This window comes from Pimephales promelas, chromosome 10 (assembly GCF_988280905.1).
Source record: "Pimephales promelas chromosome 10, fPimPro1.hap1.1, whole genome shotgun sequence".
NCBI classification, from domain to species: Eukaryota; Metazoa; Chordata; class Actinopteri; order Cypriniformes; family Leuciscidae; genus Pimephales; species Pimephales promelas.
The window spans coordinates 31,132,091-31,147,637 of NC_142778.1; the positions used below are offsets into that span (position 1 = coordinate 31,132,091).

Sequence of the window (15,547 nt, forward strand, 5' to 3'; positions counted from 1 at the left end):
GCACACGGGATGCGCATGATTGCTTATAATACTTTGGGGAGACAAGGGGACGTGGCCTAAGGGAATATCACTCGTGATGTTAAGTGATGTTACCCCGCCATCGCTGATACAACCTTTAGCAGTCATGTTTTTGCTTCTTGAGAGAGAGAGAAAGTGTGTGTGTGTGTGTGTGTGTGTGTGTGTGTGTGTGTGTGTGTGTGAGCAGTGGCGGTTCTAGGCGGGGGCCTGGGGGGGCCAGTGCCCCTGCGACAACAAGCTTGGACCCCCTTGTGGCCCCCCTAAATGTGGAGTCAGTGTGAAATATTTTTTTTATAGTGTGTCACGCATTGAGCATGACAGTCACTCGTTTCAGTCTTTTGTCTCACACTCCCGTCACACATTGTATTTCTCATGCGGAAAAACTTAATAATATATTTAATATACGCAATTTCTCTGGCCGCGCCGCTCTCACGTGAGAATCAAGCGCGTCTCGCCTGGAGTTCAGCAGTCGACCCTGCTACGCATCAGCCAATCAAAAAAAGAGAAGTGCTACTTAATAGCCAATCAGAAAAGGGCACTATTGTATCTGGGTAAAATTTAACGCAACAACCAATGAAAAAAAGCATATCCTGGAATTGTTCATATGATTCTGTTACAACATCTTCCGAAAGTTTCTTCACCCGTCCCACAGATGAAACTAATCACTGGAGCTCCGAACATCACTTGGAGCACGGAGTAAGTCATGATCTCCTGTTTTAATGTTACAACAAATTCACAACTTGTTTGACAAAAACTATGACAACTTGACTGATGTAAGATGAATCTTTCCCGTAGCGTAAGCTAGCTTACGCAATGCTCGTTCCCTCATCTAGAGAGAACCGAGGTTACGTTAGGTAATCGATTCGTTTCCCATTTAATTAGTATCAGTCTGTAACTTAGACAACAGTTTTACAGCCTGTTCACTGACAACACCTGCTCAGAACAAGTAGTCTAGGCCTAGTCATCTTATTACACGAATCACGATGACTGACATATTGTCACATTATAAACATCTCTCTCTCCAAATAGGCGTAAAAATTTTATTAGCACTAGATAAATTAAAGTGTAATGCATAGTCGATTTTAAAACATCTCTCTCTCCAAATAGGCTTAATAATTTTATTAGCACTAGATAAATTAAAGTGTATTGCATAGTCGATTTTATAGGTCACTTTTAAAATCATGTCATATTTTATAATTATATCCTGGCCAAGGATGCATTAATTATTGCTTCTGTCTTTCAAAGATGTCAGGAAAAAAACAATTATAAAAAAGCTCATTCACCCTGAGAGGAAAGCCCCCTAAAAAGGCCAGTTTAGAGGATAATTTGCTGATCTTTTTGCAAAAAAAAAAAAAAAAAACCCACAAAAATCGTAGATTAATTTGTAAAAATTATATATATATATATATATATATATATATATATATACATACTGTATATTCAATGTAAAAAAATAAAATGGAAATTCAAATACAGACTGATATATGTAATGCAAATGTAAAAATATAATGGAAATGCAAATTGTTGGATAATTATAAACATGGTATTTTGCTTATTTATGCCTTCAGTGCAGTGCAGAAAATGATAAGGTCTAAATGTAACTGGCCCCTCTAACAGTACAACTGGCCCCAGCTTGGCCCCCCCAGTTGAAATGGTCTAGAACCGCCACTGTGTGAGAGAGAGAGAGAGAGAGAGAGAGAGAGAGAGAGAGAGAGAGAGAGAGGAGAAATGTAACAAAGTTTAATATTGTTTGTAAACTGTGTTTGAGAGAGAGGAAGGTGTTCAGAGAGTCTGTAGGATGTTAAGCTGTTATTTGTTTTATGGACTCAATGTTGAAAATTTAAAAAATTTCAAACACACTGTTGGCAGAAGTGAAAAATAAATAATTTTATGAAGTTACAATTTTGTTTGATTCCATGGTGTATTTTACTGAACATGAGTATTTACAATGCAAATTATTGTAATTTACTGGCAAATACTTATCTTGTCTTTTCATTTTATTAAGATCAGATTCTGCATGTAAAATTAAAATAATAAGGTGACTTGACTTGCACTTGACTTAACCTACTACAAGACTTGACTTGACTTGACTTGACATAGCCTGTGACTTGACTTGACTTGACTTGCCCCCCCCCAAAAAAAATACTTGGGACTTACTTGAGACTTGACGGTTAAGACTTGAGACTTACTTGAGACTTGCGTGACCTGCGCCCATCTCTGCTCTAAGTTTTAAGACAGTTCAAATGGAAGTTGGGAATTATGGGTTGTTTGAATAAATCTCCTAGGAGAAATACATCAAATTACAACGCATGTGTTTACCAATCACCACCATACTCGGTGTGCATGAAGTCAAGACATTGAGGATGCTCAATTCCGGACGGATGTTTGATTTCTCGAACGGTTTGGCCGTGGCGAGGAAATGAATTTTATGACTGAAAAAGGACACATAAAGTGTGTTATAACTTTGCTCGTTTTACCTACAGTTACAAAACTTGCCACGTATATTGTTCTTGTCAAGCCGATCAACTTTCTAATTAACAGTAAGAAGCTCAGACCAAAAGAAAGTCAGATATTGTAGTTTTGGATGTGTATCTTGTCTCTATCAGTGTCTGTGTGGGGAGGGGGGGGGGGTTGCTGGTGTCTTTGTGTGTGTGTGTGTGTGCGTGTGTGGGGAGGGGAGGGCTGTTGTCTGTGTTTATATGTGTGTGTGTGTGTGTGTGGTTGGCTGTGATTTTTCCTGCAAGTCCTTGTCTCTAAGTCCTTGTCTGTTAGCATAACAATTTTGTATTTTTTAAATGACAAAATATGCATATAACCCCCATCTTTTAAATGTATAGTTTTCTTTAAATAAAAGTAAGATTGTATTTGTAATTGAAGCTGAAAGAGTTTAAAATTCATGTGCTATATTTCAATGTATTTGTTTTCCTAAAAATTTTAAAACACTAACCTCATTCTCAGTCAAAGCGGGGGCTACATTTTTGCACGTCATGCAGAATAACCCTAAAGGCACCAAGGTGGCGGTGCCACCGGCTTTATATATATATATATAGCTGCGAGCAGCGATGAAGGGCCAAAGCTGTCGGTACCGCCACCCCAGTGCCGTTTGAAGCAACTCGGGGTTTGACAAAAGTGGGGTTTAGGTAACTAAAGGCACCGGGGTTGCGTTGCCACCGGCTTGGGCCCGCAATCGCTGCTCGCAGCTATATTTTCATACTTATAACTGTTGCTTTTCAACTGAATGGTTTCAAGAAAAATATTTTTAATGACATTTGATATACAGGCGGAAAAGACGATTTAACATAGAGTTTACTGTAAAAAATATTGTTGGTTTAACTTAAAAAAATGAAGTAACCTGGTTGCCTTAAAATTTCATTAAAATGTAAACATTGAGTTAATACAATGAAGGAGATTGATTTAATCATCAGAAACTCAAAATATTATGTTATCTGAACTACATAAATTGTTTAAGTTGATTTGACAAAAGAAAAAAATGTTGCGATTACAAATCATGAAAATCATTTTTTACAGTCAAATTGAGATTTATTGAGACTTCATTTGATATTTTACATTATTACTATACTGTAATTATTTTTTTTATTTATGTTCTAATATATATACATATACATATATATCCTAGTTTAATGCTTATGCATGAAATACTTACTGTATGGATATTATGTATGTGTGTGGTGTCCAGAACAAAATGTCCCCAACAAAGATGGCAATATCTGAAATCTCGTCTGTGGGAACATTTTTTAGTCCCCATGAGAAAAACAGCTTATAAATTAGACTAAAATATGTTTTTGAAAATGTAAAAATGCAGAACGTTTTCTGTGATGTATAGGTTTAGGGTTAGGGGATTAAGAACAATACAAAAAATTATTATGTTTGTGGAAAGTCTCCATAAAACATGAAAACACAACGTTTGTGTGTATGTATTTGTGTGTGTATGTGTGTCTGTTTGTGTGTGTCTATGACGTCGAGACAACGCTGTCTCGTAACCCCGCCCAGCTGAGAATGACGTTTGGACTAGAATGTCGCCACTTCACCTCAGTTCCAGACATGGCAGCGTTGAGACAGGAGCATCGATATGGACTCTCCTGTGGAAAGATTAATAAAAGCATTCCCAACAAAACCATCTTTCACGTCAAGCTAACAGACACTGCCATCCGGACGCTGGAAGCCTTTCAAAATCTCAAGGTAACGCATTTGGTTCGATTTCGTCAGTGTTTATTTGCTCCACTGGTCTCAATTGGACGGAAAGAAAAGTTCAGAACTCGCAACTTCATAACAGTTGGCTGTTTGTAAAGTGTTGATTAATTTAGGAAGAGGCGCCTACGTCACTTCAAGTGCAATATGCTGTTTGAGCAGGGACATAGTAGCCTAACAGGAGGAAATCGGACACATCCAGTTGTTAGCCTATACTGTGGTGTGTTAAAGTTCGTTTTTATTTATTGTAACTTATTGATATTTTTATATCGTGACAAAATTAAACAAATGTCAATCGTTTTATTTTTACGTTAAGCCAGTTGAAATTGGCTTTACAAAATCTCCCACTTTAGATTCAACATAATTAAGGCGTCTCATAATTCTTTCTGACAAATGATACGAAATGCAGGATGACACTGTCTTAATGCTAGATATTGCTTCGCCTATTAAATTATGATCATTTTAAAAATATGTTTCTTTTACCCAGAACACTCACGGGGATCTTACGGTCTGAGAGGGGCTCAAGGTTCAAGCTCGAACTAATCGAGTAGCATTTAGCCTAACAATTCAAATAGTCTTTATTTATTTCGCTATGAAATATTTCATTCACTCGCATTGGAGTTAACGTTACATTTCAATTCACTGAATGATTTAGTGAACTATCCTTCAAATTAAAGCTTACTCGTGCGCATTTAACATTTAAGTTTATAATAAGTTCTTGAAGTTGTTAACTTAAATGTGCCAATTGCATGGCAACAGTCAATTGCATTTATAACGAAAATATTATATGCTATTACAAACCTTTATGACTGTTTCTTACTAAAAACGGAAGATGTTTTACGGAATGACAGCCTCAGTCCATATTCGCTTTTATTGTGCAACAACAACAAAATGCACTGTAAGTGAATAGGAACTTGACGCAGTAATTAACAGTCATTAACATCTCCTTTTGTGTTCCAAGGTAAAAATAAAGTCAGACGTGTTTTGAACAACATGCGGGCGGTTAAATGTGTTTTATTTTGGGTGGACTATCCCTTTAAGAGCAATGTTCGCCTCGCGCAAAGGAAAGATGCACTTTACCAGTTATCCTTAGTAATCAATACTTTCTAATTGTCACCGTCGGTTCTACAGTACAGATTCCAGTAATATCAATACTTCAGCGGTAAAACGTGTACGCCAGCTGGTCGGGGCGCTTGGTCAGTCAGCTTCATCTCAACCACAGCGCTTCTTGACGATGATTGGACGGTCAAGGTGTATTTTTGTTGGCATGCTCTGTCGTATTGTTATTAGACCTTTAAACGCTTGGACGCCGTCCCGATGTCATCGCTCATTGGTCAGCCAAGCGGTGTAGCACCCAATCAGAACACGAAAAGACTTCCTCGAGCTTGCATGTTCTATTGTCAATAAAATGTGACCTAGTAAATAGAGTGAAAAGTAGAGATAACACGATGGGACAAGTTATATTTTGGGTTCTGGTGGGGATCCCTTAATAATCTGTTGGATTTTTTTAACTCTTTGTCTAGATAGATAGATAGATAGATAGATAGATAGATAGATAGATAGATAGATAGATAGATAGATAGATAGATAGATAGATAGATGCATTTAATGTGGTTTGTCATTTCCATTGTCTGTTATACATTTCAATATTCAGTTCTGCACCCATTTATATGTATTATCACATAAACTATAGGCTACATGTATGTCTAACTACTATTACGTTTTTTAATTAATAATTTGATAACATGCACTTATTGTGTACAATTTACGTTTTTTATATTGTACTGATATTTGAAAAAATACTAAACTTAACTGTATCCCACCTCAATAGCAACAAAAGTGTTTTGCAATACAATATGAACACAATACCTAACAATTAGGCCTGTTTAATAGATAAAGACACCTAATATAAAGTGTTTCCATTTAATTTTACGAGTAAGAAGTAATAAATTATCGACAATGTATGGTTGGAGCTGTGGCTCTGTCAGTCTGACATATACTCATGTGAGACCTTGCTAGCTTATTAATTACAAATTAGGCCAGAAGTGAAAATACGAACAGTTTCTTCATTGTATTATAATTAAGAACATGGTCAATTCAGGTCACTAGATACCTCACTGTCCTCCTCTGACCTGTACTCATTATGTGCGTATAAGCTGCTCTACAATTAGAAAAAAACAAAGTTCAAGTTAGCTACAGCACCACAACCCCCTTCAGTAATGTTTAGCCCCTAATCCGACCACAGCAACAAACGCAAAACCAAAAAGCCAATATTTTTTTAATAAGCAACTTGAGCTGCGCTGTATGTCTAAGAGTGTGACATGACGGCCTCTCCCTGTAACATCCATAATAGATAATGTTGACCAAAGCTCCAGCTGTACCTTAAAGATAATAAGTGCTAAGATAATAGGTTTCGAGCTATGCTGGGGGAAGCCTAATGTTTTTCCTCCCTTTTGTCTCAGTAATTTACCTCAGTGATGTGAATGAGTCTATTTCATATATATATGGCGTTAATGCTCCTGGACGTTGGACTGAGCTGAGTGTTAAAAGCTCAACACAGCTCGCAAGAGATGGTTATATAAAAGGCCTATTTGTACACGCTTTATGTGGCGGACAAACACCACGGGGTAGATAATGTCCAGGGCTGCTTGATTTAGTTTGATGGACCTTCTTTAGTCCTAATTAGTGCTCAAAATTTGTTGGCTAAAAGCTTTTGCCATGATGTTTGCCCTGTCCCACCCCCACTTTTCACTCAACATCCTCGCACTCATCCACACCTCACACAATAACATTTGATTGACTCATGTTAAGTCTTTCAAGTCGAGATTTATTAATCGGACGCATTCCAGTGCAGATTAGCGAAGCCCGGCCTTGATCTTTAGGCTCGCACAAGCAGAACCATGACACTGCTGAGAGGCCAGTGACAGCCAGCCTTTCATTCTCTTGAAAGCAACCCCCCTCACACGCAGTCTGCATGAATTAATACAGGAGAGAGCTGTGCCTCTGTCGATGAGGGCTAGCAAGTAACGGGAGACTGTAATTACTGGGAAGGGAGGGTAATGAGTAGGCATGATATTTCACTGAAGTTAGTGCCTAAACACAGCTTGTGGAAATGCTGGCATTGTGGGTATTAAACACTTAATAAAATGAAAACCCGCCTCATGCCGCTCTAAACCTATATGACCTTTTTTTCCTCATACAATGAAAGTTAATATGTTGTTCTGGGACCTAGTGACTTGCATTATATAGGGAAAAACTTGTCACACAGGTTTGAAAGGACAGTAAATGAGGAGAATTTTCAGTTTCAAGACTGTTTTTCTTAAAGCGTTTCGGAATCGGTTCCAGCAATTCAGCTGGAGATTCCATTTCCAGGATGTCTTTGTTTCTTTCTAATCCTTTGTATAATAATAGTAGATGCTAACCAACACCTTTTTTTCTTCCGTCCCCAGGGGTCCTTACCAAATCAACCGGCAATTTGCTTCAAGGGGAACCAGGGGGTAAGATAAATGTGTTTTTCCTCACCCCTCCTGATGCCTAAAAATTGCAATCCTTTAATTAGAGCTGATTGTCGAGTCGTGCAGCTAAAAAACTCACGGCACCCCTCGGCCGCCTGCATGCTCTCAATATTTCATGAGCTCCTGAACCATCGCCTGAAATGGAGCTCGCAGTGACGCCGCTCCAAGGGCCTGCACGACTAGATGGGGAACATTTATATAATTATAGCAGCACGCACGTTCATAAGCACGATTATGAGCCATAAATTAGGAGAGTGTCATCGTTTGGATGCGATTCCTGGGTTTTGTATCATTTGCGTGCCAGTGGTTTGGTGTTGTTATTTACAGCTCGGCAGTGCGGTCACACTGTACGTCCTAGGTCGATTTTTAAGTAGGGGGTGCATTCCAGTGAAACGTCTGTAAAGAAAGATGCCTGTGTCTAACCGGATTAGCACTGCTCCCAATCAGGCCCGTCGAAAACATACTCATCTGATCCAGAAGCGGGACAGGAAAAGGACTCAACAAACGGCGGGCTGTGCGAGTCGATTGCGGTCGGAAGCCCGGGAGAGGCTACTCAACACCCCCGAGCTGCTCGCCAGGTTACTGGGTCAGACTGGTGACTGGAAAGGCTTTGTCAAGAGCTCGAGGAAGAGGTGGGGGTGTTGGTAAACCCAAGGGAGCCTCTGTGCGTCTCTATGCCTGTTGTCTCAGTGCAGACATGAAAGACCCGCGACAAGGAGGGGGATAACCGTGGCCGCTCTGTCTCCTAAAGCATCGCTCGACCCCCACTAATTCCACAAATTATACCATGCAAAATACTGTCACACGTAGTCAAGCAATATGTGATCTAATGAAGTTTCTTCCGCTTTAAAATTGGAGTAGCGTAGTTGTCAAGTGCGTAAAACTGGAATCTGTTCTAATTGTCGAATTAGATATAGTGATTATATCTTTAGCCCATTACATATTCAAATTGGCTGCACTGAATTTGAGCATTCATCCCCTCCTCCTCAGATAATGGGCTGCTGGGCATTAATGAGGTATTTGAGCTGAGTGTGTGTGTGTGTGTTTGTATGTGTGTCAGGGTGACAAATTAAGCTATTACAGCTGGGGGTAGGGAGTGATGTTAAGTCCATAGTACCGAAACCAAGTTATCAGTCATTCTATTAGCCGTAACCTCGGGATGCTTTCACTTTAGTCAGGCTTGATATAATATTGAGCATCATAGTTTTACAATGGATGGATATTTTTGAACACTTGGGAGATGGATGCCTTTCTTAGGTTATGTCGGATTCATTTGAAAACGCATCTTTTTTTTTTTGGCCTTCCGCCTACACTGAGACGTCATTTTTGTCCTGAGCTCTTCCTTGATCATTTTGACAATGACATTTTCGCATTGTAGTGTGAACTGTGAAAACAGAGGTATTTGAAAACGATGACGCATGTTTAGTCATGTGATGCATGTAGACCTGTGGATTGCTATGGCTATTCTGGCCTTGTTGTGGCTTCTATTCATGTTCATAGTGTTTTTAAAAATAAATGTTACTTCTTACTTTACTCGGAGATGACAGAAAATTGCTGCTTTGTGGCAAAACAAGGGCTGTACGATATGGACAAAAAATACTCAATATATAGATTTTTTTAATCACAGTTAACATTTCATTTTTTTTTTTTTTTGGAAGCTGGTTTTTTGGTGATATTTTCAGGCATGTGTGACTGTTTTGGTTATTTATTCATGGCTTTTGAATTCTTTTCATATGTTGTGTAGTTCGCAAATGCCTGTATTATCAATTTTTGTACACCTGGTTTCGGGAAGGTGTCAAATTTGCCCAGTGGCCTCTGTCCATCATGGCCTCCTAATCATCCCCATATACACCAATTGGCTTCATCACTGTCTCCTCTCCACCAGTAAGCTGGTGTGTGGTGAGCGTTCTGGCGCAATATGGCTGCCGTCGCATCATCCAGGTGGATGCTGCACATTGGTGGTGGTTGAGGAGATCCCCCCCTCTATGTGAAGCGCTTTGAGTGTCCAGAAAAGCGCTATATAAATGTAACGAATTATTATTATATTTATTATTATTGCAAAACATAAAATAAAAAAATGTTCTGTGTGAATGCTTTGCCACAACGATAGCTTGGCAGTTCTTGCAAATTACCTGGCTCTATGATGCATCATCTCGACTCGAGTCCTTATCCTGCCCTGACATCATCTTCCCCGTTTCAGCGCTTTCTTCCAAACCCATTCTGTTCTCACGCCAGGTTTATGTGTGCTGCATTCATATTGAGGGGGCTGGCGGAAAAAGCGTGCTTTCTACGGTTTAGAAATAACGCTTGCTCACATCACGATTTTATTGCGATTTCAATTAGTCACACAGCCCAAGGCAAAACAAGGGGCAGTTGTGTTTTAGATACTGTTGGGTGCGACCCAGGTGTGTCAGTAAATAGTGAGATATTTTGCTAATAATATTATTTATGTCTGAAGAATAGTGTTAGAAATTTGTCTGGTATCTCAGTGAGCTTTTAATATTATCTTTCATATATACAGTACTCAGTAAGATGATTTATAGGGATAGTTCACCCAACAATGAAAATTCGGTCATAAATGACTTCCAAACCCGTAAGACATTCGTTCATCTTCAGAACACAAATTAAGATCTTTTTGTCTGTACTCTCCATTGACAGCTACACAACTCCCACTTTTACACTTCAAAAAGTTTATAGAAAGATCGTAAAACTAATCTATATCAATTGAGTGGTTTAGTCCAAATTTTCTGAAGATACACAATTGCTTTTTCATGATGAAATAAATGAATTAAACTCACTCATACTGTCAAAAAGTAAATAATACATTTTCTTGTCTCTAATCAACATAAAGCAGGGGAAACTGCAATAGTGTCATATAATTAACAACACAAACTATCAATGAATGAATCACACTCTTACTGAGACTGCTACAGTTTCTTTTAAACGCATCATTTTGTTATCCATCTATGTGGATGTGGTTACAGCCAAATCGCAGTAAAATTGCTCCGGATCTCCGTCCTGTTTTGCCTTGACTGTGATGCGAGCTCCACTGACAGGCTTCCATTGGTTGTTAAAGTTAAAGGGGTCATGAACAGGCTTTTTAAATTTTATTATATTGTTGTCTGAGGTCAACTTATGACATTCGCTTGGTTTTTACATTCAAAAACATCAAAATGAATAAGTAATAGGCTATTTTCTACCCTAGTTTTGAGCCTAGCTTAAAAAACGCTCGGTTTTTATGGGCGACTTGCACTGAAGACTTGGAAGTAAACGCCCACTGCTGTGAGTGGATAACAGTTTTGCGTATTATAATGTAAACGAGTTTCAACTCACTCGTCGGCGCACTTGGGGGAAATTGTTTTGAAAACGCCCAATGTTGTAAAATGGCAACCAGAATGATTACATACATGTTCGACCCGGAGTCCGTGTGTTTCACAATTCCTGTCGGATCCAATATAGACGGCACAGCACCGTTCTTTAATCTTAGTCGGTTTGCAAATCCAGTCGTTTAAAAAACAACCCTCAGTGAAATGAAGCGAACAGACGGACAATGTTTTACCTCATCAGCTGGAACGTCATTAAAAATAAAGTTTAACCACGTAAGCTTATGCAGCGACTGTCTTCTTCCCCAACCAGGCGCTGCACAATATTGTATTACTTGGCAACGTTAGCTCGATCCGCTTTGTCATCACGAGGTAGGCCTACCGGTATGTTGTTTATGCTATGCGTGTAATGCGCAAATTGGTGGGCGGAGCTAAACCGGCCATGTTGAAGTAGCCGTTGATCTTCTTCTGCGGGGGTGGTGTTTTATCCTCTTTGACGTCATAGTTCCCCACTTTTAAAAATGAGTCGTTTGCTGAGCCTGGTGTCAATAAAAGCTTTTATTGGACTAACAAGGACATTTCAGTTCTGAAACTTATAGGATATTCTTATAATATGATGACCTCTTAGATGTCAAAAGCTCAAGGAAAATTTGATTTCTCAGTTCATCACCCCTTTAACATTTCTGAACTTTTGTCACGTGACTCGTCACTGTCACTCATGTCGCCAGAAGTCGACAAGCCTCTATTAAAAATGAATGGGAGCATGTCGTTGAGTGTCACTGGTGGTGTGAACGGGGCTTTAGCCAGGTAATTTCCCTCCACCTACAGGAGGGCTCCCCCATATAGGGAATTCCCATAAACCTTGTCCTGGCTTGTCTCCAGACCTTTGACGGGACAGCGTGGAAAAGTCAGGAAGTGCCCTGCTGAGAGTTGTAAGCTGCCATTTTCCACTAGCTTGACAATGCTTTGATAATGCGTGTTCATGTGGCAGTTAAGAAATAATTTAGCCATCATTGGGTTTTAACAGATGGGGGAGCTTTAATTTGCTCAATTCTCACCATCTGTGGAGGATGAGGATGATGCAACTGATGTGAAATAACTCAGAAAAAGATGTTTCGAGTAGTAAATTTCCTTTCATATTACAGGGAGTTATCCCCAATCCTGGAGGATTTCTAGAATCTGAATGCCTTTGACGGCTTCACTAGGGATGTTCGGGTTCAGTTCGGACTGGGATTTCACATCACACAGCCCCATTTTCTTTTGGTAATTGGATTTTTGCTGCACAAAATTAATTATCCAGAGGCTACTAATATATATGTCTGTCTCAATAAACAGAAACAGTTCTCACAGGGTTAAATGTGAAGGGGTAACGGCATTGTCCTGCAGTATGACAGACTGTATCAGAACATTTCTGTATGACTTTCTTCCAATACTTGTATTATAGATGCATTTTTGTGATCTCATATTAATTGAGAGACTAAGACATGGCCATACAGTAAGTGTGAGAGCATATTAAATTAGAGAGCATATGCAGAATCACGTAAAAGTTGCATTGGAACAAATTAGGATGTCTGAGAATGAGCTTTTAAAAAACTAGTTTTTGCCAGCAAGTTCTTAGAAATGTGATCTTTGCATTCATGATCGTATAGTACATTTTTGAAAAACTTTTACTGTATACCATTTTCAAAATGCAATGAAACTTGATTGTGCATAATATTATGCTCTCTCAAGTATATCTGTGTATTTGTCTCTCGATTGATAACAGTGCATGTCATATCAAGTGGAGTATCCCTCAAATAAAAAGTATTGAATATTGAATGTACAGTAGTCAGGGTAGACATCATATTTAATTTGTGGTTGCTTTTTCAAATGCCATCCAATTTGACATTTTAAAGCCTGAAGTAACCATAAAATAAAATAAAAACTTCGACACATAGTCATGGTTCTCTATAAGTCCTCTAGTCGACGATATTTGTGATATTCCCATTTAATCTGATGACTTTTGATTTTGGTGGACTTTTAATAAGACTGTTCTAATTTTATGCTACACAAAGAATTAATATCAACATTTATTTAGAAATTGAAAATGTATTCATCATAATGCGTTGAAATTTGAATGTATTTTTGAATAACAAAAGATCCAGACACACACAAACAAAAAAAGTGTCAAGTCAGTGACACTTCTTTACCAAAAACACCTGTTTATGACTCTGTGCAGACGATCCAACAGCAACAAGAATTTATACACCTCCCTTAAAGGTTTTCTGAGTGTGTTCTGTGGGGGGTAAAGCATTTCTCTCTGAGATGTTCTCATGGTAAATGTGTGTGTGAAGGTTTAGCTTCCCCCACCCATCTGTCTTCTCGTCATCGCTGTGATTGTCTCAACCTCTTTTCTTTCGCTGGGATGCACCAGTTCTCCACCTCGCACCTCCGATGAGTGTGTGTACGTGAGATTGTGATGGAGTCTCATAGAGTGTGTTAGTGTACATGCGTTGTAGGGATCCTCTGTAGCTCAGCTAATTGAATCTGAGGATAAGGCAGTGCACCTATTTTACTCGAATTTGTCTTGGGGTCTGTGAATTTTGTTTGTATGGTTAGTTCTGTTTGCGACTGTGGTGAATGAAAGTGTGTCTATTAGTTGTTGTGCTTGTCTGAGCCAGGGCCTCTGTGTGTGTGCGAGCCTGGCTTTTTTTTTCCTTCTTGAAAGCTAATTAGAATGACAATAAGAGGAATGAGCCTAGAACGCAGAGTCTCTGGCAGCAGAGGCGGTGTGGGGGAGCTGTCCCACGTGTGAATGAAAGGGCACACGCCGATTCTTTCATCCAGATGTGATGTGCTTGGCGACGTGCACAGGGATCCGAGTGCCCGTCTTGTCTGGGGCCCAGTGTTTTGACTGGCAGAGCTGTTTGCTGCGCGGTCTTGACAGGCCATCTTTGACAAAGTCCCTTCTTTTTTTAGTGTCAGAAGAAGTCTTATGGTCGATTCAAGTCAGAAAGATTGTATTTACGAGTTTGACGCACATGAATGTCACCAAGCTCAGGATTTTTTTAAAGGGATAGCTCACCCAAAGATGAAATCACTCACCTTCATGTCGTTCCAACCCTGTAGGACTTTTGTTCATCTTTGGAACACAACTGAAGATATTTCTGATGAAATCTGAGAGTTTTCTGTCCTTCCATTGACACATGCAGCTGGCACTTTGATGCTTCAAAACATTTATAAAGAGATCATGAAGCGGTTTAGACCAACGTTTTCTGAAGAGACTCGTTCACTTTATATGAGCCGATTGAATGAGGTTCGTTCTCGTGTTACGCGGCACGTTTGAGTTTCCACAAGAACCAATGAGGTTTGTTCTCGCACGTCAAGCAAGTTCAGTTGAGCTTCTGTTTATGTTCTCTGATCAATGTTAATATGTTAAATAAAAGCCTAAATTCAGTCTACACTGTAAAACAAATATTTTCAAGATTTGTTATCACAACATTTTTTTCTTTTGTCACATCAACTTAACTTAATAACTTGACAACTTATTATTTTAAGTTTCTGATGATTAAATCAATCTCCTTCATTGTATTAACTCACTTTTTCCAGTTCAATCAACTTAAAATTTTAAGGCAACCAGATTACTTATTTTTTTAAGTTAAACCAACAATATATTATTTTTAAAAGTGATTGTGTCTCTTCAGAATTTTTTTTACTAAACCTCTCAATTCATATGGATTACGAACTCCTTATGAACTTTTTGAAGTGTCCAAGTGGTAGTTGTGTAGCTTTCAAAGGAGCGACAGAAAGCTCTCAGAAAGCTCTTTACAGTCATTTTAACTTAAATTACCTTAAACTGAAAAATTGTTGAATCTTGTATAACTTTCTTAATCTCCTATAACTTATAAAGTATAAAAATCTTATTTTGATGAGTTAAAGCAATTTAAAAACACTTATTGATCACCATTTTTTTACAGTCAGTTACTTCATAAAGAAATGCAATATAAAAAAGAGTTGCTGTTTTAAGTTTATCTAGTATAGTGATAAAACAAAATCTAAATAAAAGGTTTGGTAAAGTAAAATTTTGGTAATTGGTTAGCTGAAATCATGCTGTTAAGTGTGTTGTGTTCTCAGGTGATACTTTAAAAGAATAATCATCAGTACGCAAACTAATTTTACATATTGCTAAATTGGATCATTGTTGGTCATGCTGAAGTGTCTCCAGACTACTGACGTCTAGCTTGTGAAAATAGACCTTGACTCAGTCAATACACATCATCGAAGATTCCATTTAATGTTTTTTTTTTTGGAGGGTTGCCAAAAATTCAGTATATTTAAACAGAAAAAAATAATATATATATATATATATATATATAGTCAAAATGTGTGTCTTTTCTACCAAACTTCTTGTAGCAACAGATTTGTGGAATGTTCATAACTGGAATTGACAGGTGCGAGTTGATCGACAGACAGGCGATGACCTGTGCTATATGTCAGAAATAT

At 38.5% G+C, this 15,547-nt stretch overlaps 1 protein-coding gene across 1 annotated transcript in view; it reads left to right on the forward strand.

The window, feature by feature from the left end:
• Nucleotides 1-3,967: 3,967 nt before the first annotated feature.
• The window catches only part of LOC120487821 (RNA polymerase II elongation factor ELL), a 46,138-nt gene continuing 34,558 nt past the window's right edge, over nucleotides 3,968-15,547 (forward strand). The window contains exons 1-2 of the mRNA XM_039684219.2: nucleotides 3,968-4,218; nucleotides 7,677-7,724. Of these exons, the coding sequence (XP_039540153.2) occupies nucleotides 4,036-4,218; nucleotides 7,677-7,724 (231 nt within the window). The 5' untranslated portion in view covers nucleotides 3,968-4,035. The remainder of the gene's footprint in view (nucleotides 4,219-7,676; nucleotides 7,725-15,547) is intronic.